This window comes from Salvelinus fontinalis, chromosome 9 (genome assembly GCF_029448725.1).
Source record: "Salvelinus fontinalis isolate EN_2023a chromosome 9, ASM2944872v1, whole genome shotgun sequence".
Classification (NCBI taxonomy): Eukaryota; Metazoa; Chordata; class Actinopteri; order Salmoniformes; family Salmonidae; genus Salvelinus; species Salvelinus fontinalis.
This window is the reverse complement of record NC_074673.1, coordinates 57,002,342-57,028,973: the sequence shown is the minus strand read 5'-3', so window position 1 is coordinate 57,028,973 and position 26,632 is coordinate 57,002,342. Positions and strand designations below refer to the sequence as shown.

General features: G+C 44.1%; 2 protein-coding genes across 5 annotated transcripts in view; one reads left to right on the top strand and one right to left on the bottom strand.

The window, feature by feature from the left end:
• LOC129862873 (L-fucose kinase) overlaps positions 1-17,716 on the top strand; it is a 33,362-nt gene extending 15,646 nt beyond the window's left edge. For 2 of the 3 annotated variants that reach the window (XM_055934934.1, XM_055934933.1), the window contains 16 exons: positions 127-246; positions 732-903; positions 993-1,099; positions 3,455-3,556; positions 3,659-3,832; positions 3,963-4,036; positions 4,140-4,495; positions 4,815-5,031; positions 5,227-5,393; positions 6,266-6,493; positions 7,960-8,103; positions 8,501-8,620; positions 12,775-12,962; positions 13,779-13,878; positions 16,079-16,302; positions 16,494-17,716. In XM_055934934.1, coding sequence (XP_055790909.1) covers positions 127-246; positions 732-903; positions 993-1,099; positions 3,455-3,556; positions 3,659-3,832; positions 3,963-4,036; positions 4,140-4,495; positions 4,815-5,031; positions 5,227-5,393; positions 6,266-6,493; positions 7,960-8,103; positions 8,501-8,620; positions 12,775-12,962; positions 13,779-13,878; positions 16,079-16,302; positions 16,494-16,565 — 2,565 coding nt within the window. In that variant the 3' untranslated portion in view covers positions 16,566-17,716. The remainder of the gene's footprint in view (positions 1-126; positions 247-731; positions 904-992; positions 1,100-3,454; positions 3,557-3,658; positions 3,833-3,962; positions 4,037-4,139; positions 4,496-4,814; positions 5,032-5,226; positions 5,394-6,265; positions 6,494-7,959; positions 8,104-8,500; positions 8,621-12,774; positions 12,963-13,778; positions 13,879-16,078; positions 16,303-16,493) is intronic. The other variant, XM_055934935.1, reaches the window with a different exon arrangement.
• Positions 17,717-20,380: 2,664 nt separating this feature from the next.
• commd9 (COMM domain containing 9) lies at positions 20,381-26,069 on the bottom strand. Of its 2 annotated transcripts, XM_055934938.1 has the most exons (7): positions 25,959-26,027; positions 24,867-24,995; positions 22,194-22,319; positions 21,691-21,830; positions 21,522-21,556; positions 21,313-21,416; positions 20,381-20,966 (listed from the first exon to the last, which is right to left on the bottom strand). In XM_055934938.1, exons 2-7 carry the CDS (start codon positions 24,885-24,887, stop codon positions 20,829-20,831), a joined length of 564 nt encoding a protein of 187 aa, XP_055790913.1. In that variant the 5' UTR covers positions 24,888-24,995; positions 25,959-26,027; the 3' UTR covers positions 20,381-20,828. The 2 variants fall into 2 exon arrangements, with proteins under 2 accessions (XP_055790913.1, XP_055790912.1); XM_055934937.1 differs by lacking the exon at positions 24,867-24,995 and having other exon boundaries at positions 25,959-26,069.
• Between the last annotated feature and the right edge of the window lie 563 nt (positions 26,070-26,632).

Genomic DNA, 26,632 nt, shown 5'->3' with positions numbered 1-26,632 from the left:
GGGGCGCTGGCTGACCCTGTGAAACAACCAATTTCACTGCACCTATTGCGTGTACTGTATGTGATAAAACAACCTTGTTTTATTTTCATGAGCCTGCAGCACATGTAATGATGTAACTCCATTCAGGTGTCAGGGCCTGTGTTCTTCTGCAGGAGGGTACTAGAGCGACTGCTGAAGGCCCATGTTACCCCTCCCCTTGACGGCTGCACGTACATGGGTATGGACTCTGGGGCACCACCCCTTCAGGTATGCAGTCTTCATCTTTACCTCTCATTTCTAATTCTCATTTTCTTTACCTCTCTTTGTGCCTGTGTAACGGATGTGAAATGGCTAGCTAGTTAGCGGGTACGCGCTAGTAGCATTTCAATCAGTTACGTCACTTGCTCTGAGACATTAAGTAGGGTTGCCCCTTGCTCTGCAAGGGCCTCGGCCTTTGTGGAGCGATGGGTAACGACCGTGCTTCGTGGGTGACCGTTGTTGATGTGTGCAGAGGGTCCCTGGTTCGCGCCCGTGTCGGGGCGAGGGGACGGTTTAAAGTTATACTGTTACACCTGTCACGCTCCATTTTCATCTTCTGTGTCAATTTCACTCTTCCATATCTTTGCACCCTCCCCCCTCAAACACGGTTCAGTTTTTTTCTAGGTTTACACAAAGCTGGTTTTATTCTGATACAGCCTCCTCTGTTACATCCATATATTGTCTTTGTTTCCATGGTTATTTATTATCTGCAGATCTCCCTCTTCCTGGATTTGTTGATGTGTCTTTGCTCAGACCTGAGCGAGTCAGAGTTTGTGAATGGGGAGAGGACGGGCTGCAGTTCCCCCATCAGTCAACAGGGAGCAGTAGTGAGGAGCGCACGGGCCTTGCTATGGAGGATACTGAGAGGCACCACTCTCCATATGGGTACGTCTCTTTCTATGCCTCTCTGTACATGCCAAATGTGCCATCCTATTACAAGTGGTTCATAAGTGTGTTTGGTTTTCTCCTTGCAGTTTACGTTCCTGCCGGTTGCTACGACTACCTGACTCTGTCCGGTAGAGAGCACATTGACCGCCTGACAAAGAAGGGGACAGAAAGGAACACTCTGTCACACATACAGGTACCGTACTGGCAGTGGCGGTCGGTGCCATTTTTAAGATGGAGTATTTTCCTTGTTAATGAGCATGGCCTTATGTCTATTACAGCATATTGGATGACTGTCATTCATATTCCATTCACCCAGCTCAATGTAACATCGATAGGTTTAGGCTACTACATGATACTCATTTTCCCTGTGCCCATCATGAGGTTGCTACAACCTAGCCTATGAATGAAAGTTTACAACGTAGGTGCACAGGTCGAGACAATTTTAGTTATCAAGGTGACAGACAGTGACACTGATCTAGGATGTAATCATTAGTCCATCCGTTGCAAATGAGAGTTTCTATTGGACAAATTCAGGCATGTTCCGTTTGCTGCCGTTTTTAAGAAAGGTTTTTCAACAGAATCGGCGGAACGAAGACGCCCCTGATCTCACACACACATAGATCACTTTGCTCCTTGTGTGTGTGTATATATATATATATTCCTTCTCACACCTTTTCCGTTCGCTTGTGGGCTTCAGCTTTCTGTGACCAGGCGAAAAAAGCTTTCCAAGCTAATAGAAGCCATATAATGACTACCAACCACTACACACAGCCTACATCGTTGTCACCTTATAGTCAACATGCACTATATATACAAAAGTATGTGGACACCCCTTCAAATTTGTGGATTTCGACTATTTCAGCCACACCCGTTGCTGACGGGTGTATAAAATCGAGCACACAGCCATGCAATCTCCATAGACAAACATTGGCAGTAGAATGGCCTTACTGAAGAGCTCAGTAACTTTCAATGTGGCACTGTCATAGTATGCCACCTTTTCAACAAGTCAGTTCATCAGATTTCTGCCCTGCTACAGCTTCCCTGGTCAACTGTAAGTGCTGTTATTGTGAAGTGGAAACGTCTAGGAGCAACAACAGCTCAACCGCAAAGTGGTAGGTAACAAGCTCATGGGACGGGACGTGTAAAAGCGTGTAAAAATCGTCTGTTCTCGGTTGCAACACTCACTACCGAGTTCCAAACTGCCTCTGGAAGCAATGTCAGCACAATAACTGTTTGTCGGAAGCTTCATGAACTGGGCTTCCATGGCAGGGCAGCTGCACACAAGCCTAAGATCGATGTGGAAGAACCTGACTGGCCTGCACAAAGCCCTGACCTCAACCCCATCGAAAGCCTTGGGGAGAAATTGGAATGCCGACTGCAAGCCAGGCCTAATCACCCAACATCAGTGCCCGACCTCACAATTGCGCTTGTGGCTGAATGGAAGCAAGTTCCCACAAAAATGTTCCAACATCGAGTGAAAAGCCTTCCCAGAAGAGTGGAGACTGTTATAGCAGCAAAGGGAGGACCAACTCCATATTAATATCCATGATTTTGGAATGAGATGTTCAACGAGCAGGTATCCACATACTTTTGGTCATATAATGTAGCTACTATACTAATGCATTTGTAAACCCACTACAATCATGCAGTACAGTCAAAGCAGCTTAGCAGTTACATCGGCGGCCCCCTTTGGCAATAAATTAATAAAAGCTAAAGCTTACCTTGACTTGGAAGAGTTCCAGTGTTGGATAGCCATAGCCAGCTAGCTAACATACTGTAGCATCCTTCTCTGTTTGAGTAGGCGAAACTAGCTAGTTGCATTCAGCTAGCTCTTTCTCTCTTGCTTCTCCTTTATTCTGGAAGAAATTAATTTGTTCATCTGTTCAACTGTTGTCTTTCTCTCTCTTTGAGTCAACTACTCACCACATTTTATGTGCTGCAGTGCTAGCTAGCTGAAGCTTATGCTTTCAGTACTAGATTCATTCTCCGATACTTTGATTTGGTGGACAACATGTCAGTTCATGCTGCAAGAGCTCTGATAGGTTGGAAGACGTCCCCCGGAAGTAATTACTGTGTAAGTCTATGGAAGGGGGTGAAAACCAAGAGCCTCCTAGGTTTTGTATTGAAGTCGATGTACCCAGAGGAGAACAGAAGCTAGCTGTCCTCCGGCTCCACCACGTGCTACCCTACAGAGTGCTGCTAAAGCTACTGTAGACCTTCATTGCAAAATAGTGTTTTTTAAAAATCAATTATTTGGTGACTTGTGAAAATATTTAGAATAGTTTTAACTAAAAAGGACCACTGTTTTATTGTTTCACTATTTAAGTTTTATGAAATTCACTGAGGATGGTCCTCCTCTTAGGATCTTCCACTACGTACTAGGTAACCCTTCACTCGTAAGGTCTACATAAAGCTGCCATAAACGTGTCAGGAAAAATAAATTGAATTGATCCCAACCTTGGTCACAACCCTGGACCCAACCCTGGACCAAGCAATGTGTGTGTTTTTAATATCTGTCCATGTATTTCTGTCTGTCTGTTGTCCTCAGAATACTCAGTGTGTGAGTGCTGGAGGCAGGGTGATCAACAGTGTTCTGGAGGGGGACGTCAGTGTTGCGTCAGGAGCAGTAATCCAGCACTGCCACCTTCAGGTCTGGAGGAACTCAAACGTAGAATGAAATGTGTACTTAACATTAATTTCACCGTGTCCCCATATGCTGGGATGTTGTATGACCTTTGACCTCTTCTCCCAGGGACCAGTGGAGGTGCTTTCAGGTTGTTTACTATCAGGCCTGGAAGTGACCTCATCTTCGCACATCCAGCAGCTGGCCTTAACCAATGACCACATCATCCAAGGGCACCACATACAACTGGGAGAGATGAAGATTACTGTTTATACAGTGCTGGGGGCTTATGATGATCTTAAGGTAGCAAGGCGCTGTCTTCTCTCTCCTCCCTTCCACCTTCTTTAGAGATTTCACCATCTGAATGATAGGACTGTGGACAGAGGCTGTTTAGAATGTCTGTTGGTCTCTTACAGACTTTGCCCTCCCATAGGTTTCCTGCGATGACGATGGTGCCACCTTTCTGAATCACAGATGGAGTGACCTCTACAGCCGCACTGGAATACAGTAAGCGTGTTAGCTTGACTGCTAACCTACTCTGCTCATGATTTGGACCCTTGGCATGATGAATGTTCTATTTGCGGGGTCCCTCTGCTCTTTCTCTCCCTAGGCCTGAGGATCTGTGGGGGTCCGGGAGGTCCCAGTCCCTCATGGAGGCCCGCCTGTTCCCAGTCTTCCAGCCGCGGGGGGGTGCGGTGGGGCTGGAGTTGGGGGTGTGCTGGCTGTTGGGTGGGCCGGGGGCACTGGAGCAGTGGAGGGCCGCGTGGAGGCTCTCTCTCCGAGAGGTCCTTTCCCTTACTGACCAGGAGGGGGAGCTGCGCTGGAGGGAGGCGCTGTTCTTCCAGGTGGGGAGGAGGAGAGTGATGGACAACTTGAAGAGCCAGAGCGATCGTGGGTTGTTGCCCAGCTTCAGGGCTGCCGTGCTTGGAGGCCAGCATGAGGAGCTCCTCTGCACACTAGACTCCAGTGAGTATTGATGTCCCTTTATTTGACCGTGAGAACACATGGGCATTTACACAAGGAGTTGCAGTGCGGAGGAGTTAGTGTCTCAGGCCCCATCTTATTTCTATCACCTTTTCAACAATTGACGTTTATGTTCTCTAAATGTGTGTCTGTGTGAATTCCTGGGGGTGCAGGTGCCTGAATGCATTATAAAGGCTCATTTTGCACTCTTGCTGTCAGACAGCCATAAGAATGGAAAAAAGGCTGGTGGAGACCAAGTAGACCTACTGTTATCTACGTGCTGACACGCCCTCAATGACAATAGTAATCTTGTGTGCTCCAGTTGCAGCGGGCAGCAGGGAGAACCTGGGAGTGGCGGCCCGCTGCCTGGCCTGTATAGCTGACGTGTTGGCCTGCCTGGCCGGGGAGGGCCGAGGGGGGCTGAGGAGCGGGCCGGCTGCTAACCCCGCCTGGAGCCATGCCTTCTCCATCCTGGAGCAGGGAGACCTGCTGGGTGGAGTCCAGGCCCTGGCCACCGAGAGAGCCAAATGGCTCAGCAGGTCAGACCCATACTGATACTATTAACTACCAATCCTCCATTAGTAGGGACTGCTAACATCTGCATGTTTGCACCATAATGCTTGCTCTCTGCAAAATCAATTCCTTAAATCCGGTCAAGGAGGAAAGGAAACCATGAATTATTATAATACATTTCAATTAAGTCAGAAGTGACAGTATATGACTGCCCCCTGCAGGCCAGACTTGCTGGTGCGTGCTGCACGGCACTATGAGGCGGCCGGGCAGGTGCTGCTACGACAGGCTGTGATGTTATCACAGAGATTTATCTCCATTGGTCAAGGTGAGGTCCCGCCCCTTGGGGAATGGCAAGATGTGGAGTGTCCTGCCAGACTGGACCTCTCAGGTGAGTCAACGACCCTGTTCTATTTCACCCCTAGAACAGCGTTTCTAAAACTGTCTTCGGGACCTGAAGGGGTACGCTTTTCGTTTTTTCCCCTAATGTTACATAGCTGATTCAAATGATCAAAGCTTGATGATTAGTTGATTATTTAAATAAGCTGTGTAGCGCTAGGGCAAAAACCCAAATGTGTAGCCCTTGGGGTCCCGAGGACCGAGTTTGGGAAACTCTGCCCTAGGCCGTTCCCTTAGCCAAACTCTAATAGCAAAGCTCTTTTGAGGAGTTATCCCTACTCTTTTAAACCGGGACAATACCCCTGAAAACATGCCGTTAGTTTTTACTCTGTTTATTTAGAACCTAACGGACATCTAGTCAAAGCTCAAACCAAATTTATTCACCCACTGTGTCAAACAGCTGCAAAGACGTGTTTTCACCAGCACAAGTATTTAAACCCCCCTTTAGGTGGAGTGTCCTCCTTTTCTATAAACACTACATCTTTGTTGCTAGGCAGGAAGTTACGTGATGTGGGCAATAAACTGTTCCTTCTCCCTTCATGTGACCTGACCTCAGCCCCCATTCCTCACTAATCCACAGCTACCCACCCTTATCAGTGACCACAACCATGTGATTGCCTTTCCCTTACTTAGTAATATGCCAAACCCCTGGCTCTTATCCAACCTCCATTGACCCAAACATATACATTCCTCATACATGTACCCATTAACGTCTAGTATAGCAAGTATTTCAAACTGGAACCCAACAATGCTATTGGATGCTTAGTTTAACATATAATTGAATGGAAAGTCATTAGCCTGGTCCTATATCAGTTTGTGTTCTCGCCCGTAGGAGTACTTCTCACTATAGGCTCTATCCCACAGGTGGCTGGAGCGACACTCCGCCCATTGCCTTTGAACATGGCGGCGCAGTGGTCAACGTGGCGGTGAAGGTTGACGGGAGACGGCCCATTGGTGCCCGAGCTCGTCGCATCAAAGAGCCCCGTCTGCTATTGGTCAGTTCCAGCGGAGTACAGGATGATGCTATCGCCATGGAGACAGTTTGCGAGAGGCTGGAGGATCTGAAAGACCACTGTGTGCCATATGCACCTGGTAAGACTTAAATGGGCATTTTTATGTACATTTTTTTGTCCATTTAAAAAAACATCAAATTGATCAGAAATACAGTGTAGACATTATTTATGTTGTAAATGACTATTGTAGCTGGAAACGGCAGATTTTCTTTTTCTATGGAATATCTACATAGGCGTACAGAGGCTCATTATCAGCAACCATCGCTCCTGTGTTCCAATGGCACGTTGTTAGCTAATCTAAGTTTATCATTTTTAAAAGGCTAATTGATCATTAGAAAACCCTTTTGCAATTGTTAGCACAGCTGAAAACTGTTGTCCTGATTTTAAAGAAGCAATAAAACTGGCCTTTAGACTAGTTGATATTCTGGAGCATCAGTATTTGTGGGTTCCATTCCAGGCTCAAAATGGCCAGAAACAAGTAACTTTCTTCTGAAACTCGTCAGTTTATTCTTATTCTGAGAAATTAAGGCCATTCCATGCAAGAAACTGAAGATCTCGTAGAACACTGTGTACTACTCCCTTCACAGAACAGAACTAGCTCTAACCAGAATAGAAAGAGGAGTGGGAGGCCCCGGTGCACAACTGAGCAAGAAGACAAGTACATTAGTGTCTAGTTTGAGAAACAGACTCCTCAGAAGTCCTCAAATGGCATCTTCATTAAATAGTACCTGCAAAACACCAGTCTCAACGTCAACAGTGAAGAGGCGACTCCGGGATGCTGGCCTTCTAGGCAGAGTTGCAAAGAAAAAGCCATATCTTAGACTGGCCAATAAAAAGAAAAGATTAAGGTGGGAAAAATAACACACACTGGACAGAGGAAGATTGGAAAAAAGTGCTATGGACAGACGAATCGTAATGTACGTAAGAAGTGCCCATCAAGCCAATCCAACTTGTGGGAGGTTCTTCAGGAAGCATGGGTTGAAATCTCTTCAGAATACCTCAACAAATTGACAACTAGAATGCCAAAGGTCTGCAAGGTTGTAATTGCTGCAAATGGAGGATTCTTTGACGAAAGCAATGTTTGAAGGACACAATTTACTATTTCAATTAAAAATCATTATTTATAACCTCGTTAACGTCTTGACGATATTTCCTATTCATTTTGCAACTCATGTCATGCATGTTTTCATGTGGGCCGTGCTGATCAGTAAGTGTGTGTGGAGTCTTGTGTGGCATTTCCATGTATTTTTGGGGAAATTATCTTAATAATAATTCTATATCCTTGTGCTGTCTGACTGCTATTGCGTGATCCAGTTTTTCATAAAGGCACATTTCTAGTTGTCATGTCTGATCACTTTGTCTTTGATCGTAGTCCAGGTCATGCTTTGTGATCAATAATGTTGTGGTAAAACTGGCAGCTGTCACCGTGAACACTAAATGCTCACCAATTAAAAGGGTGCATAAACAGATTTGATGTGTTTTTACGCTGTACTACATCCCTGTTGGTCATATCTGGTCATCTGCTCTCGTGTGTGTGTGTCCCAGCTGCCCTGTTGAAGGCAGTGTGTGTATGCAGCGGCCTGGTTACCTATCCCTCTCGGCAGTCCCTGGATGAGCAGCTCCTGCAGCGCTGGGGCGGAGGGGTGGAGATCCACACCTGGTCCCTCCTGCCGCACGGTTCAGGACTGGGTAAGAAGAGCAATGGGTTGTGCTCAATAGGGCATGTAACAGAAAACATTTTGCAAGACATTGGAGAATGTTTTTGCAATGGAAAATGTATTGTCATTTTTATTAGAGAGTCAAAGTAGTCCCTCCCTATTTCCCTGTTTTCTTCCATTTGGTGCCTAATGCACATGACCACGGGGCACTGTCAGCATCTCATAACACATAAACCACCACATTGTCTCTTGTGGTGCTGCAGAAAAAGCAAAAACCACTACTTGGTCATCAATGACAAGAATTGGGCTTGTCCCGCACACATTTCCCACTCACCCCTTCTCTCCCCTTTCCCTTACATCCCCTCTCTCACTCTTTCTCCATCTTTCTCCCCGTTTATCTCTCTCACTGCGTGTTGTTGCACCTGCAGGTACCAGTAGTATCTTGGCGGGAGCGGTGCTGGCAGCCGTCTACAGATGCACGGGGCGAACCTACGACACAGACTCCCTCATTCACGCTGTTCTCCACCTGGAGCAGATGCTGACCACTGGTGAGATAACACGCACTCATTCACTCGCTCACAAAAACACATACAGTGCATTCAGACCCCTTGACTTCTTCCACATTTAGTTTGTTACAGCCTTATTCTAAAAGGGATTAAATAAATACATATCCTCGTCAATCTACACACAATACTCCATAATGACAAAGTGAAAACAGATTTTTAGAATTTTTTGCAAATGTATTCAAAATAAAAAAAAGGATACCTTATTTACTTAAGTATTCAGAACTTTTGATATGAGACTCGAAATTGAGCTCAGGTGCATCCTGTTTCCAATGATCATCCTTGAGATGTTTCTACAACTTGATTGGAGTCCACCTGTGGTAAATTCAATTGATTGGGCATGATTTGGGAAGGCACACACCTGTCTATGAAAGATCCCACAGTTGACAGTGCATGTCAGAGCAAAAACCAAGCCTTGAGGTTGAACGAATTGTCCGTAGAGCTCCGAGACAGGATTGTGTCGATTCACAGATCTGGGGAAGGGTACCAAAATATTTCTGCAGTATTGAAGGTCTCCAAGAACACAGTGGCCTCCATCATTCTTAAATGGAAGAAGTTTGGAACCACCAACACTTTCTAGAGCTGGCCGCCCAGCCAAACTGAGTAATCGGGGGAGAAAGGCCTTGGTCAGGGAGGTGACCAAGAACCCCATGGTCACTCTGACAGAGCTCTAGAGTTCCTCTGTGTTGATGGGAGAACCTTCCATAAGGACAACCATCTCTGTAGCACTCCACCAATCAGGCCTTTATGGTAGAGTGACCAGAAGGAAGCCCTTCCTCAGTAAAATACACATGACAGCCTGTTGGGAGCCAAAAGGCACCTAAAGACTCTCAGACCATGAAAAACAAGATTCTCTGGACTGATGAAACCAAGATTGAACTCTTTGGCTTGAATGCAAAAGCTTCACGTCTTAATGAAACCTGGCACCATCCCTACGGTGAAGCATGGTGGTGGCAGCATCATGATGTGGGGATGTTTTTCAGCAGGAGGGACTGGGAGACTAGTCAGGATTGAGGGAAAGATGAACGGAGCAAAGTACAGAGAGATCCTTGATGAAAACATGCTCCAGAGTGCTCAGGACCTCAGACTGGGGCTAAAGTTAACCTTCCAACAGGGCAACAGCCCTAAGCACACAGCCAAGACAACGCAGGAGTGGCTTCGTGACAAGTCTATGACTGTCCTTGAGTGGCCCAGCCAGAGCCCGGACTTGAACCCGATCAAACATCTTTGGAGAGACCTGAAAATAGCTGTGCAGCGACGCTCCCCATCCAACCTGACAGAGCGTGAGAATATAATACAGGTGCACCAAACTTGTAGCGTCATACCCGAGAAGAATCAAGGCTGTAATTGCTGCCAAAGGTGCTTCATCAAAGTATTGAGTAAAGGGTGTGAATATTTGTGTAAATGTAATATATATATATATATATATATATATATATATATATTAAAATGTAAAAATTAACAGTTTTTGCTTTGTCATTATGGGGTGTTGTGTGTAGATTGATGACCAAAAAAAACTATTTAATACATTTTATAATGGGGCTGTAGCGTAACAAAATGTGGGAAAAGACAAGGGGTCTGAATACCTTCCGAATGCACTGTACACAGGATACCATTCACATCCTGTGCTGTGTGGCTCAGGTAAGGCATGGTCTTTGCAACGTTAGGATAGAGGGATCAATTACCGCTGGGGCCACCGATACGAAAATCTATTCACCCACATGTGAGTTCCAAATATCTGTAACTGTCCCCAAAGCATGAGATGTTTTTATGCTTGTGAAGAATGCCCTCACTGTGGCAAAATGTGATTGTTACGCATCAGTACAGTTAACCCACTGCCCTTAAACCATGGCGTGATGCGTGCTAATTATCTATAGGCTATGTTTCAACTTGTTAATCTCTAATTATTTTCAAACAAGGTTTATTTAACAGTTTGAATTGAGGGGTGTTTCGCCCTCCTCAATAATTCACATAGAAGCAGCCCATTTCACTGTGGCGAACAATTTACGTTTGTCCGGCTCATTGTAATGCCTCAAACTTCTCTCTTAGATGAGTGCCCAAGCACTTCCCCAGTGTTTCTTAGGATCAAGTATGCAGACATTTGTGCATCTCCAATGAGAACAGAACCTGCACTAACTTTTTTCCCCCTGGCGCATTTTCCGACTGGCGTCCGGACATGGCTAGAAGGGATCCATTTTAGCTCATCCTAACCCTTTTCCTAACCTTAACCTAATTCTCTTAACGTGCTACGTTAATTTTCCTAACCTGCTACGAAAAGTAAAATCTGACAAAAGCTGGGATCCCTTCTAGCCGTAACCCTGGCGCCCGTGTTGCCTTCATTGTTGTTTTCCTTACTTATAATAACTTTGGATTCTTGCATAGATTGTAATGGACACGTGTGTAAAATACCTTTTTGAAGGTTGTACTGATTATGATGAGCTAATGCTAAGCCACAGGCACATCACAGGGGCTAAAAAGCTGAAGCATCAGTTTAGAACGTTTTCTCACCACCAAATATAGAAGTGAGAGGAAGTCCAGTCGTTAGTAGTGAAACTGGGCTGAGATTCTGGTCATTTTCTCATCTATGGAAGATCTGATCTCAATACATTTTTCTGTTCCCAAAACTGGAATCCGCTACAAACACAGTGCACTACGTTTTATAGATTTTACACTTTTCCAAAGTATAAAAAAAATGGCGTTGTTTAAGAATGCAAGTTCAGGGCCTCCCGGGTGGCGCAGTGGTCTAGGGCACTGCAGTGCTAACTGCGCCACCAGAGTCTCTGGGTTCGCGCCCAGGCTCTGTCGCAGCCGGCCGCGACCGGGAGGTTCGTGGGGCGACGCACAATTGGCATAGCGTCGTCCGGGTTAGGGAGGGTTTGGCCGGTAGGGATATCCTTGTCTCATCGCGCTCCAGCAACTCCTGTGGCGGGCCGGGCGCAGTGCGCGCTAACCAAGGGGGCCAGGTACACGGTGTTTCCTCCGACACATTGGTGCGGCTGGCTTCCGGGTTGGAGGCGCGCTGTGTTAAGAAGCAGTGCGGCTTGGTTGGGTTGTGCTTCGGAGGACGCATGGCTTTCAACCTTCGTCTCTCCCGAGCCCGTACGGGAGTTGTAGCGATGAGACAAGATAGTAATTACTAGCGATTGGATACCACGAAAATTGGGGAGAAAATGGTATAATTTTTTTTTTAAAGAATGCAAGTTCAAATTGAGTTTGTGCACACGCACTCTTCACAGAGGAGGCGTTCCCTGACTGAAAATGCAAATATACGCTACAATGCGCCAATAGGATCTCACTAGCTCGTGCTTGGCTTTGCTCACCTTCTTCCTGGTTCTGCCTACTATGCTTCATTTGCTCCCACTGTAAACGACACGGATAAACCAGCTTGGGTCAGTTCTAAATATATTTTGCTAAGCTGTTTGCCGGCTATGTGTGGGAGCCATGTTTGTTGACATCATTCAATGCATTCTGAGTCACGAAAACGTCTGTCAGACAAAAGATGTTATAGCAAGGTGAAGGGATGGTTCACTCGAACTTCTGAAAGTGAATGACGGTAGACGACACACCCCCCTTCGTCTTTAACATGCATATTGCAAACAGACCCAACTCATCTTGTTACCTCTTATCTTTGGTTGATGGAGAAAAACAACCATGGCGGCGTGCACAACTACCCACCATCGGACTACTTTAGACTTTTAGAAAGAGTTTTACTCAATTATTTTGATCACTGGTGAGCTCACCCGTGATGTGATAGTGTGAATAGTAATTGTTCATTCATATTATGGTTTCTATCAGCCGAGAGTTGGCTAAATATGACAGCTTGTGTTAGCTCACTCTTTTCTCAGTTAGCGCTAGGACCAATGTAGCCTATATAACACAATAATAATTGCACTTTTTTTTGTGATAAAACAGTGTGGCCAGCTCAAACACGTCAATCGTAACTAGACATTCTAATGAAGTGTTCTAATTCACACCGGTTTGAGCGTACACAGCAGGGACCACCCGTGTCAAAGGGTTTTAAATCGCTTTGGATAAAAGCGTCTGCTAAATGGCATTATATTAATAGAATATTATATGATATGTTATTTGTTATGATGCACTCATTCTGTTTCCTTCTCTCTCCCGGTCTCCCTCCTGAGGTGGTGGTTGGCAGGACCAGGTCGGAGGTTTGGTGGGGGGAGTAAAGGTGGCGCGCTCCAAAGCCTGTCTCCCCCTCCGGGTGGAAGTGGAACGTCTCCCTCTCTCCGACGACTTTCTGCTCTCACTGCAACAGCACCTCCTGCTGGTCTACACCGGCAAGACTCGGCTTGCGCGAAACTTGCTGCAGGTTAGCCATCCAGCTTTCCACTTAGCCATCCAGCTTTCCACTTAGCCATCCAGCTTTCCACTTGGCCATCCAGTTTTCCACTTAGCCATCCAGTTTTCCACTTAGCCATCCAGCTTTCCACTTAGCCATCCAGTTTTCCACTTAGCCATCCAGCTTTCCACTTAGCCATCCAGTTTTCCACGTAGCCATCCAGCTTTCCACTTAGCCATCCAGCTTTCCACTTAGCCATCCAGCCTTCCACCATCCACTTATTCAAAGTCACAATGTTAACCCCTTAACGTTATACCATTCATTGAAAAGACTAACTTTTTGTACTTTCAAAAAATAATTGTAACTTATAAATCAGGCCTTTTAGTCTGTATTGAGTTTAAATCTCCACTGTAATAAATCCAACACTTTGTGACTCTGTGTGCTAGAACACCTTGTTAGTGCTTTTAGGGTTCAAGTTTAGGGTGCAAAATATCGTTTTAGGATTTAATGAGGTTCTGTAAAGTTCCTCTTAATATATTTGCACCAAGCATCCACACTTCCTGTTTCCACAAAAATATTTCTGATCACTTCCTGTTTACAGTGTACAGTTGTGGTAGAACACTTCCTCTCAGTGCTGCAGGCATTTTGTCATTTCACATGTACCATGTATTTACTAGCACAAACCTTTCAAAAGTCCATGATCAAAACAGTACGTCAACTGCTACAGCTACTTAGAGGAATAGCCAAGGAGAGGAAGCAACTTCAGACTACTGAGATGTACCCCTGGTGCAGTTTGAAGGATGTTGGGTGTCTCGTCTCTAAAATGGCTGCCATGTTGTTGTGCAGGACACGGTGCGGCGCTGGTACAGCCGCGTGCCCTCCATCGTGGAGAACGCCGGGCAGCTAGTGGACAACGCAGAAGAGTGTGCCCGCGCCTGTACAGAAGGTGAGAGGGAGAGGAATGGTCTTTCAAACTCATACCTAAGTGGGGCTACATTTTAATTCGCAGATTTTTTTTCTTGCTGCACCTGTTTCAAGACGGGCGCATGATAATGGTCTCTTCTAAATGAAAACAAATTTCACACACACACACACACACACACATATATATTATTTAGTATATGTAAAGACAAGATTAAATCAAGGATAGTGTGATGGGTGACAATATTAGCCTATCACTTGTGAATGACGCCCTGCTTAAGGCAAACAGTGCATTATTTTTTTGGTGACATTTTTAACTCAGTCACACACCTCATGTAGCCTAGCCTATATGTTTTGATAAGGTTTTGTATTTCAACTAAAGTGGCCAAGTAAAGCACATTCATCCGCTTTACAACAGGTGTAGAGTCAGGTGTGCACCTTGATAATAAAAGGAATGCATGAATAATCGCATTTGTGGTCACTTTTTTGTGAATGGCGTTTTCCTGCTAATGGAAATACATTAACATACATACATAATACATTCACTCTTTTAGCCTAATGCTGTGTGCACATTGCTAGGCTTATAATGTGAAGAAATAGCCTAATAGTTTATCAACATTTTAACCTAAACATTCTCATTTGTTGCGTCAGGCTCATTGCTTAACAGTTATTTTGATGCTAGAGGTTGTATTAATTTGGGATCTATCACATCCCGCAACTGTCCCAGACTATGTATGGAATATATATTTCTCGCACAGAATAGAGTAGGTCAACTTTTGTACTATGCGGGATAGTAGATTGACATAGGCTAGTGCTTTTGCTGTTCGTTAGGCCTACTCATCTTGTTGGCTGACGAAAAGTAAATGTGGACAGTTCTTCCAATATCTTCAATATGCACCTCGGAATTGGTTAAAAACGAGCACAGTTGTGTCCCAGATTTCTGTCTTCACTTGTAGCCTGTGAGAAAGACCCGATCACCTGACGGGGAGCCATGTGAATGAGGGGTGCTTCGGCAAGCTGGTCACTATCTGCAAAAGGCATGGATTTTTTGGGGGTGCATTACATCCACACAAAGGGGATGAAGCCGGGAAATTCAAGGCATTATCAAGTTCTTGTCAAATTGTGAGTGAGAGACTGATTAAGTGTGTACAGCCTGCGCAAAAAAGAAAGCAGAGCTCAAGCCTTTCATGTAACTTTTTTCAAATCATCATTGTTCGCATCATACATCCTTAGACTATATTAAAATCAAAACATATAGCCCAACATTTGTATCACAACTAAAGTTACATAAATAACTCTAAATTAAGCGTATAGGAGTACCTGTTTCTCTGTTAACCGCTCAATACAGAATAGCTGCAGGTGCACTCCCTCAAATTGTTTGGAGAAAATATACTTTCTATTTTATTCAGCTTTGTTCAATTGTATTCTACATACTATTAAATAAGGCCAAGGAATTGTAAACAAATCTTGTTTGCTAAATGAACTAGTGTAGCCCATAGCCAGATCAGGGCCTAACATAAGGACAACTCCGAGTATTCTGTTCTTCTGAAATATACATTTTCTTCATATCATGTTTCTTTAGACCTGTCTAAAATACATAATGGATTGTATTGTGATAGTAACAGGCATAGTTTTTATTGTAGGAGGCATAGTTTAGGGATTAGTGGTCATCTCAGAGATATAGCGCAGTACTGGGCTCCAAAACGTTTGTATCTCAGCACATTCCTCAAGTCGATGATACAAGGTGCCTAATATATATTACATGGATTTGTTAGACTTTTCAAAAGGTAGTTGTTCCAAAGGTCTGCATCAGTGGCTTGTAGGCTATGTGTTGAAGCCAGGAGATGCTAAATGTGTTTGTTAATTAACGGTCAATTACCGTGAGACCGGCAGTTATTTGCTTGATGATCACCGGCTGACAAAATGTCATGACCGCCACAGCCCTAGTCTGCTTGTTGTAAATATATTAAAGGAACTTTACAGAACCTCATTAAATCCTAAAACGATCTTTTGAACCCTAAACTTGACTAATGCACTAACAAGGTGTTCTAGCACACAGTCAGAACGTGTTGGATTTATTACAGTGGACATTTAAACTCAATACAGACTAAAAGGCCTGATTTTTATAAGTTACAATAATTTTTTGGAAAATACAAAGTTTTTCTTAAGTCAGTCTTTTCAATGAATGATATAAGTTAACCCCTCTCCCCTCCATCTCCCCTTAGGCTCTCTCCCCAGGCTGGGGGCTTGTCTGGAGCGTTACTGGGGCCAGAAGAAGGTGATGGCTCCGGGGTGTGAGCCGGCAGCTGTGCGGACCATGATGGATGCCCTGCGCCCGCTGGCCCTGGGACAGACTCTGGCTGGGGCGGGCGGAGGGGGCTTCCTCTACCTGCTGACCCGCCAGCCGCAGCAGGGGGAGGCAGTGCGTCAGGTCCTCAACAACACACAAGTGAGTATATAGACAGATGGCGATATACTGAAAGGATCAGGAATAGTTCAAATGAAGATGGCAGGGAATGAACAGGGCAAAGGTATATCAGTCCTATGTGTTTAAAACTTGAATTTAAAAATAAACCATTTAAAAGCAGAATTCAGCTATGCTCAGCGTTTCAGCTGACATTGACTGTTTTTGTGTCCCAGGGCCTCCGAGATTTCAGTGTCCATCCAGTTGAGCTGGACATGGACGGCATCACACTGCTGAACTCTTCCTGAGACAGACAGATGGACGTCTGGACCCTAAGCCATTTTTATACACATTTTTAACTACTTTCATGATCTATTGGGGGACGGTTAGGACATCACAGGAGGTTGGTGGTACCATAATTGTGGAGGACGGGCTCGTGCTAATGGCTGGAGCAGAATGAATGGTATTAAATACATCAGACACATGGTTTCCAGGTGCTTGATGCCATTCCATTTGCTCCCTTCCAGACATTATTATGAGCCGTTCTCTCCTCAGCAGCCTCCACTGGGACATATACACCTTTCAAACCGAGACATTTCTCCACCAACTTTATGCCGACTTCTCTCTATATAAGAAAGGTATTGCCTGCGACAAAGCCTGTATGTTTATTTCCGCCAACCGACCTACGGTAAAGTTCTGCCTACGGCTTAGTAGGAAATGTAGCCATAAAATCACGAGGCGGAATTGGCACGCACTACGCTCTTAAGCTCGATGGTTGCTAGACAGCTGCCGTTACTACTATCACGTTACTACTATCATCCTGGCAGTTAGAAACTTTGCTTTGTTAGGGAGCAGGCGTAGGATTTTATATTGAGTGTCTTCATCATGACACCGATAGAAAACAATAGCAACCTATATTTTCAAAAGCATTGGAGTCTCGTGTTCCTACTGCGTGTGATCAGTGCTAATACATGAGCCAACTAGACAAGATGATCATGAGCAGCACTCACCTCAAATGTAGGTCTATTATAACAATTGGATGACTTTGCGAGTTTAAGTAAACAATAATTTGATGCCTTCAATTGAATTAGCCTACTTTATTCCAATATTTTCATCATTCAGTGATATTTGTTTCCACAGTTGTGGTTAAGAAAATAGTGCATGTGGTGGGCTATGCGAAGAGATGGGTGAAGTGACATGCCTCGCAGAGTGAGGGTTGGAAAGAGGTGACACGGAGATTAAAAAAATGTATAATCGGGCTTAATTTGGGCTCTGTTAAATATTCTTTTTAATGTTGCAAGTTGTGTGGGATATTCTTTGTATTTTATTCTGAGCCTACTGTAAAATGTGACTGTCTTTTTCTGTTAAATAAACAAAATAAATATTGATTTCATGTGCATGCTACAACCATAGAGGCTGCACAGACCAGTAACACAATTAAACTCTATCCCTTTGAAAATCTTTTTTATTAGTCTTATGTTTCTTAGGATCTGCCTAAACAAATTAATAATGGATTTTTGTTATGGTGTATATTCAATGGAATTATGAAAATAGACAACCACCCACATCTGGACACCACTACAACCACTCGTCCACGGCATGTACACGGGAGGTATAAAAGGCGTATGCGGGCAAGAATGGGCCTGTTTGGGGGTCATATAAACATTGGGAGAAAATTTACCAGGCAAAATACTGCGTGAATGCAGTAACAGTGGTGTAGTTTTTTGGGTATCTGTACTTTTACTATTTACATTTTTGACAACTTTTACATTTACATTTAAGTCATTTAGCAGACGCTCTTATCCAGAGCGACTTACAAATTGGTGCATTCACCTTATGATATCCAGTGGAACAACCACTTTACAATAGTGCATCTAACTCTTTTAAGGGGGGGGTTAGAAGGATTACTTTATCCTATCCTAGGTATTCCTTAAAGAGGTGGGGTTTCAGGTGTCTCCGGAAGGTGGTGATTGACTCCGCTGACCTGGCGTCGTGAGGGAGTTTGTTCCACCATTGGGGTGCCAGAGCAGCGAACAGTTTTGACTGGGCTGAGCGGGAACAGTACTTCCTCAGAGGTAGGGAGGCGAGCAGGCCAGAGGTGGATGAACGCAGTGCCCTTGTTTGGGTGTAGGGCCTGATCAGAGCCTGAAGGTACGGAGGTGCCGTTCCCCTCACAGCTCCGTAGGCAAGCACCATGGTCTTGTAGCGGATGCGAGCTTCAACTGGAAGCCAGTGGAGAGAGCGGAGGAGCGGGGTGACGTGAGAGAACTTGGGAAAGTTGAACACCAGACGGGCTGCGGCGTTCTGGATAAGTTGTAGGGGTTTAATGGCACAGGCAGGGAGCCCAGCCAACAGCGAGTTGCAGTAATCCAGACGGGAGATGACAAGTGCCTGGATTAGGACCTGCGCCGCTTCCTGCGTGAGGCAGGGTCGTACTCTGCGAATGTTGTAGAGCATGAACCTACAGGAACGGGTCACCGCCTTGATGTTAGTAAAAAAAAAATACTACAAAAAAAAAAAATTGTGATCGTCCCCGGTCAGAATGAAGCTGTCTTATTGTGTTCGTCACCAGTCAGAATGAAGCTGTCTTATTGTGATCGTCCCCAGTCAGAATGAAGCTGTCTTATTGTGTTCATCCCCTCCTCACCACCACCCATCCCCTCCTCACCACCCATCCCCTCCTCACCACATTTACATTTAAGTCATTTAGCAGACGCTCTTATCCAGAGCGACTTACAAATTGGAAAGTTCATACATATTCATCCTGGTCCCCCCGTGGGAATTGAACCCACAACCCTGTAGTAAAAAAATTTTTACTACACTATATTCCTAAAGAAAATTATGTACTTTTTACTCATATTTTCCCTGACACCCAAAAGTACTCATTACATTTTGAATGCTTAGCAGGACAGGAAAATGGTCAAATTCACACACTTATCAAGAGAACATCCCTGGTCATCCCTACCTCCGATCTGGCGGACTCACTAAACCGTGTTAGCCAGGTGCACACTCCAACACTATCTGTAAAAAAAGAAAATGGTGCCGTCTCTGCTTAATGTAGTGAATTTGAAATGATTTATACTTTCAGGCTGAATCGCAACCGGCCGTGATTGGGAGTCCCATAGGGCAGCGCATAATTGGCCTAGAGTCGTCTTGGTTTGGCCGTCATTGTTAGTAAGAACAAATTCTTAACTGACTTGCCTAGGTAAATAAAAAAATTCTACCACTAATGGACACAGTCCAGGATAAACTTTCACACTCAATCCCCCAGATGGCAGCGACCGGGTCCAGGTGCTGAGCTTGGTTGATAAGCACACCTGTTTGGGATTTTAGGCTGGGTTTCTGTACAGCACTTTGAGATATCAGCTGATGTAAGAAGGGCTATATAAATACATTTGATTAGTGCTGCCAATTAGGGTGATCGTCAGTCAGCGTCTCAGCTTGCAAGCTGTGAGGCTGCTGGTACGTTTGGTAGCCATGAGGCCTTTCGTTTGGACATGCCTGTTGGTGGTTTCGTCACCATCTGAACAAATAAAAATCCGCTTGGACGGCCAACCAAGAGGTCAAGAGTCGGCCCTGGACCAAGGTAAGTTTGCGGTATCCCTTTGCAACATCTAAGCACATACGTTGATTACTCACAAATGTACACATTCGTGTTACAGGACCCCTAGACAAAGCGTGTGCAACAATATCTGCAGGCTAGTTATGGGTTTCGTCACACTACTAACTGCTACTTTCCCACGCAACAAGATCAACACACTTGATCAAAATGTTTAATATGGTGTTTTGATATGGGAATACTTGTTTATAGAAATCTTTGAAAAATCATCCCAACACCAAAGATTTGGCCTGTTAAGTTGCATGTTAAATGTTAGGGGCCTCCTGGTAACAAAAAGGCTGTAATAAGAGACTGTAGCCTGCCTTGGTGTATTTGCAGTGTACAATATAATTGTAAGGGAAATGAGGCATTAACATACTACTTGAAGCAATTTTGTATTTGAATGAAGATGAACCGTTTAGTGACTAAAATACATTTGATACATGTAATCCAGCTCTGCAATATCTTGGTCCTGTGTATTGACTGATTTGATGGTCCTAGTACTAGAGCAGTGAAAAGACAGACTTCAGCATTAATCTCTTAATTTATTGACAAAGATTGAATTCAAAAGACCCTCTGGTACTCCAGATCAGTGTTAATGATGGGATTGTGTGTGTGTGTGCTTGTGTGTTTCTCCCCCCCCCCCCCCCCCGGGACTAGAGTAAAGAGTCTCTTCTCCTTTTCCATATTTTAGCCCATGTCTAAAATTGATACCTCTTCTTTCCCACTTTCCTTAAAACGGCACTGACGCAAAACATTTGTGGCTGATACCCTGACGTCGCGTGAGCCACCTTATCAAATGTTTACATTGGAGACATGTCGATTAGTAGAAAATGGGCACCCATAATTGATTTCTCCGTTTTCAGATTTGTACAGGTAAATGAGAGGAGATGAGGAGTAAAAGTCACTTTAGAGTATCGACGAGAATGATGCACCCAAGGCCTCTGGTGTGGCCATTCCGGTGAGGGGGGTCTCATTTTCCAGCCACCACTGACAATTGGTCACGGATCCGGCCCAGGCCGTCCAGCATGGTGTCCAGAGTCTCCTTGCTCAACTCCACCGTGACCGATGAGAGAGCGCCACTGCCCTTTAGACAGCTGGAGTCCTCCACCTGCAATGGCAACACAATGTTAGTGACAGTCACTTATACCCAGACCTAATTCAACCAGCCCTTGGTGTAGCATCTAAGCATTTATAAATGTTATTGGTGTTACGGTGCATGGATGTAAAGCAGTGCTTGACTGACTGAAATGGGTACCAGTACAATACTTTTTAAACTAATATTCTGAGGTGCAGGAACTCGAGCAGTAGAACATTTGAGGTGCCGGTACTCTGCTCCGGTGAGCTCCTGCCCATGTCAAGCACTGGATGTATGTGACAAAGTGCAGAAAATGGTAATATTATGGTGAGGAGAACACATGTTTGTGGAGACCAGTGCATGGCGCACATTGGCATACCTTCATGTGCACCAGGCAGGTGGGCACAGCCATGCGACTGACCGAGTCAGATGCCGTCTTCATGTCGACTCTCCAGTCCATCTCCACTAGATGGGGCAGCGAAACTGGAGAACATTCAACCAACAGTTGGGGCAGTGTCAGGGTTGGTACTACTCACTCATTCCGTAACTGATAGTTCATAGAACTGGAATATGAAAGAACATGCTTACTTTGATTAGACAGAGCCTCATTTCTCCATGTGGGGCTACAAGAAGAAAAGAAAAATCAGTAACCATATTTCAAACATTTGACACCATTTCAGCTCCCAAAATTGGACATGTACGTTGTAGAACCATGAGAACGTGGTCCGTGGTAAGCATGGGAGGAATGGCTACAGACCTGTGCTCAAGCATAATCTTGGTAATGAGGTTCTTGAGGCTGGGGTGGAATGACTTGGGGAATAGCACAAGGATCTGCTCGGGCGCTGTCAGGTTATGGAATAGGATGTGGTGAGAAAGGGTGTGCAGGGCTGCAATAAGCTGGAAGAGAAGAGCACTGGATCAATTGGTGTCCTCTCCCAGATGATCAGTTTGACAAACACTGGTGGTTTGAGAGACACTGGTTTAGAGCATATGTGTACAGTGTCATGTTGGTGGTTCTATACAGTAGGCCTGCATTCTGTAGTAATATTGTAGGAAACGGCGACAGCACAATGCCATTCGCAGACTTTGAACCCGGGTCGCCATGCTTTACTATGTCCCTGACATGTAAACGCTTCTTGGAATCTGTTGAATTAGTGAATGGCAGTTAGAATTAGAAAGCTGCCGTCTGTGTGCAGTGCACCCTGTTTCTCTCCTTGGTTGATGACTGATATTGCAATTACTTCACTTTCTCACACTCACCTCCTTTGCCTCGATGGCAGACACAGACAGGGTCCCTGCTGTACTTTCCGCGAGTCGCCATGACTCAGGGGCTCCAGAAGGGAAGCTGTCAGCACACAGCTGCCGCACTGCGTCCTTCGATGGAGCCTTCTCCCATTCATGGTAGTGAGTCGACATGAAAGGGATTAGAGACAGAAGAGCCCTGAATGATCTCACAGTGAACATCTATAGACTACAGAGGCACATTATGGGATAGGTAAGACTAGCCTTACAGTGGCGTGTATTCATGGGTGCCAAGGGAAGACATCATTTTCCTTCAATTCACAAGAGGCTGAATGTATTTTACTGGAGAAAGCATCCGAGCAAGCGAATAAGTGCCCCTCTGTATGTGTAGCCCATCTATCATTGAATGCAAGGGAAGCCAGCGAGCTTTATCAAATAAGCCAATCAGCATTGAGCTTTTTATCAAATAAGCCAATCAGCATTGAGCTAACTGAACCAGCTCAACTATAAATGGTCCTGGCCCACACCAAAAAAAGTCAAGGGAAGCCAGTTTGGATTTGGCTTCACACCAATCACAACAAAAGCCAGATGTCGTTGACAGAAAACATTTGAATTGTTGTATTGTTCTCCAGTGGCTAGCTACAGTGCATTCAGAAAATATTCAGAACCCTGACCTTTTCCACATTTTGTTATGTTACAGCTAGGGATGCATGATATAATCGGTGAACATATTGGAATCGGACGACATTAACTAAAAATGCCAACATCGGTATCCGCCCGATGTCTGTCCAGTTACACACTGATGTGCAAAACCGATGTCAAAGCTGACGTGCGTAGGTACATGACAATGACGCCACAACATTCCTAACCTAGCCCACAATGTCTGCTGTGTGGATCGAGCAGTCAACAAGTTAAGCAGTCATTTGAAAGAGTAAGAAAATTTCAGCGAGACAACTCAAAGGCAAAATCCATTAAAACGCCAAGATAATGGAATTCATTGCCCAATCAAATTGTTCTCTGTTGTGGGTGATGTTGGCTTTCGCCAACTGGTCGAGCACCGGTACACACCACCAAGTGTGCTATTTTTCAGATGTTGCCCTACCGGAGTTACAGTAATAGCGTCACTGCTATTAGCTTCATGACATACTATGGAACGCCGTTTGGGTCTTTGCGTGTTAAGCTTTCACTTTTACATCAAATAACAGTTATATTATAGAATGTTGTGTGTTGTGAAATTGCATGTGCAAGCCAAGCGCCACCACTATAAGTAGCACTGTCAAAGCTGTACAAAAGTCTACAAGCAAGCAAACACCGGCCACAAACAATGTGTTTACAATACCGCGTTGGTAATTAAGTCTTATTTGTTCAACCACAACTTCAGGGGTAGCTAGCTTTAGCTTGGTACCTAGATAGCACCAATACAACCAACCTGAAAACAATGACCAGTAGAAACTGCAGTCCTTTCCATTATTCTTAGCAATGAGTTAGGAATCCTTAAATTGTGACGTGCAGTCATATTCAAGTCCTGATTGGTCAACAAGCTTATTTGACACGTCAAACTGTTATTTGATGTGAATCTTTTGACACCCAAATGGCGTTCCATAGAAATCGTGGTTGAGAATGAAACAACTGAACACCAAAACAGCACAGCAAGTAAGTGAAAGAAATAGGTTTTGATTATGTTTTACTGGTAATGGGGACATACATAAATGTCAACAAAATAACTTCTTGGTGTGTGTGTGTAACCTTTTAACTAGGCAAGTCAGTTAAGAATAAATTCTTATTTACAATGACAACCAAAAAATGGGATGGGACTCCCAATCACGGGACTCGGCTGTAATTGCTGCCAAAGGTGCTTCAACAAAGTTCGGAATACTTCTGTAAGTTCTTTTTTTTATACATTTGCAAACATTTCTGAGCCTGCTTTTTCTTTGGTATTGTGCGTAGATTGAGGGGGAAAACGAATCAATTTCAGACTTAGGCTGTAATGTAACAATGTGGAAAAAGTTAGGTCTCAATACTTTCTGAATGCACTGTAACTAAAATTGGCCATGGATGGAGATAGGGATTTTGACTTGTGGTTTTACTTAATTCTCCATACTGGCCAATGATTATAATGGCAATTCTGATCCAACCATAAATTCATACATAATGCAACAGGCCTGAGAGGATGCAAGTTCAATATATAGCTAGATATTAATATTAACTAGCTGGCTCCTCGTTGTAAGGCTAGTGAACAAGCATTTTAGTTAGGACAACAAAAAGTAAAAGCATGTAGCCTACTGTATGACAGAGTCATAGACGAAAGAGCAGTTTGGCTTTTCTCTACAAGTAGGGTGAGTCATGTTTTTTTTTCTTCCATTTTGGACACGCAAACACAAAGACCCCTTGCCTTTTTCCACATTTTGTTACGTTACAGCCCTACGTTACAGTACAACGCATTTGATTTACGATAATGACACAAACATTAAGCAGGACACTCATACGAGCCTTAACATCCAATTATAAGACAAAAATGCACTCATAAAGCAACATGTTTAGAGGCTCTTTTTGATGGCGTTCTATAAGAACTCCCTTGTTCTGCAACCAACTGGTGCGCATTGCCCCTCGTGCGGCAATGTTTGCAAAGACAAAGGTCTATGGGCGGCAACAACTCTTTTTAAGGTGGAAAGGTCTGACAGATCAACTCACTAAAAAGGAGGAAATCGCCATCGCCCAAGCTCGCTGCTTTCTCTTCCTTAACTCCGTCTAATCCAGACGTTCTGTGCGTCCACGAATCCACGTAAATCCACCGAATCAGTTCAGATGAAAGGTAACATTCTGTTGCGATCGGGACATCAGTTATTGTTTATAGTTATTACCTTGGAGTGCATGCTTCAGACCTATTGTGTAATGTAAATGGGCAATGATCACAGCCCTACAGATCATCACAGGCCAATTATGCCATTGATATGGTTAATATGTAATGAAATGACAAGTACATATGAAGACAAACCTGAAAAGGATGAAATATGAAACGTCATTGTTTGCTGAACTGATCAATTCTGATATCAAACTGATGGAGATTATAGACTGAATAACCAATCACCGATTGAATTATTTGTAATATTCTTCATGATTATGATGAATAGTTCCGAGCCTAAATGACTCAATGAGGATACCTATTGACTTCTTATTGAACTGAATTACCTAATTATGTTAATAAGAATGATTTGTGATTTGATCTTTGTGATTATGAATTTGATTGGATACATGTTATTCTGTTTCCTTTGTTATGCAGCACAGACTACCCAGTAAATATACCACTTCATGGTTAAAGGAATTCCTGCCTCAGTCTCATCCATTCCTGTCACCTGACCCGTGACCACCTATTCACCTCCACTGTCAGTCATCCTACTTGTCAAGCTACCCACCCAGATTCCACTAATCTTTCAGAGGGGCACCGTCTCGCTCGCTCGGATGCTTTCCCGGTGATATGCATTCAGCTTATTGGGAATTGAAGGAAAAACTTTTTTTCTTGGTCCAGTTTTTGGGGTTAGCCTGTCTTCCCTTGGTACCCGTGAATACACGCCACTCTTCCCGAGTGATTTTACGCACCGCTATAGTACAGAGCCTATTCCATTCAGCAAGCCAGCCATAATAATCAAACTAGTTAACGTAACTAGCTAACGTTACGAAATGAACAAAAGCGACCGATACATCGACTGATATAACAAACCGATAACACACAAAGAGTATCACACTAATAAATACAGCAAAGCCGACAAACAGTAGATAGTTTACCTTTAAAAGAATTTGCAAGGAAGAAAAATGTTCATCCAAAATGGCAGCCATCTTGAAACGTGATGCAATGAAAACACAGATGGCAATCGCAGCTAGAAAAATGTACCAGATATTTCACCGGATGTATAAATGTGAACTACCCGGTTGGCGATTCCACTTACTACCAAATATGTTGAGGAGAGGAAGCCAAGTGGCCAGCAGTGGGAGAAGATGGATTTTGGCCGACATTTTGCAAATGTTCTCATCGATGAAACATTTGATCTCGTATAGTTTTATGTTTTCAAAAATAAAATATGTAAGAGTGTACTGCATTTTGTAGACTTTAACCTTTGCCGATTTTTTTTTTTTTTTTTGCGTTTAAGTTATTGCGAATTTCGCTAAGTAGGGATTCCCTTACGGAAATATACAAATAAATGCTAGAACGCGTAAACGGATCTCACTAGCTCGTCATTGGCACTGCCCACCTCTTTGCTTGTTCTGTCCATTATGATTCATGTGCTACCGTTGGAAACGACAGGCTCTGGTCTGTCTTGGGTTAGTTATAAAAATCTTTGTGGAAATATCTGAAAACATCGAGTCATGTGCTCAACAAAGACCAGGGGGTACAGGTTCTTATTTTTCTTCTTTGGTTTTTAAATGTCAGTTGGCAATCCCAAGGTGCTTTACACCCACCA

What these genes read in the sequence shown, in the direction of transcription:
- commd9 (XM_055934937.1), bottom strand. Translation starts at nt 26,009, where the DNA reads ATGGCTGCCATTTTGGATGAACATTTTTCTTCCTTGCAAATTCTTTTA. An exon ending in CCTTGCAAATTCTTTTAAAG is followed by an intron (nt 22,320 to 25,958) that starts GTAAACTATCTA and finishes GAATGGGAGAAG; the next exon opens with GCTCCATCGAAGGACGCAGT. An exon ending in CTGCCATCGAGGCAAAGGAG is followed by an intron (nt 21,831 to 22,193) that starts GTGAGTGTGAGA and finishes CTTCTCTTCCAG; the next exon opens with CTTATTGCAGCCCTGCACAC.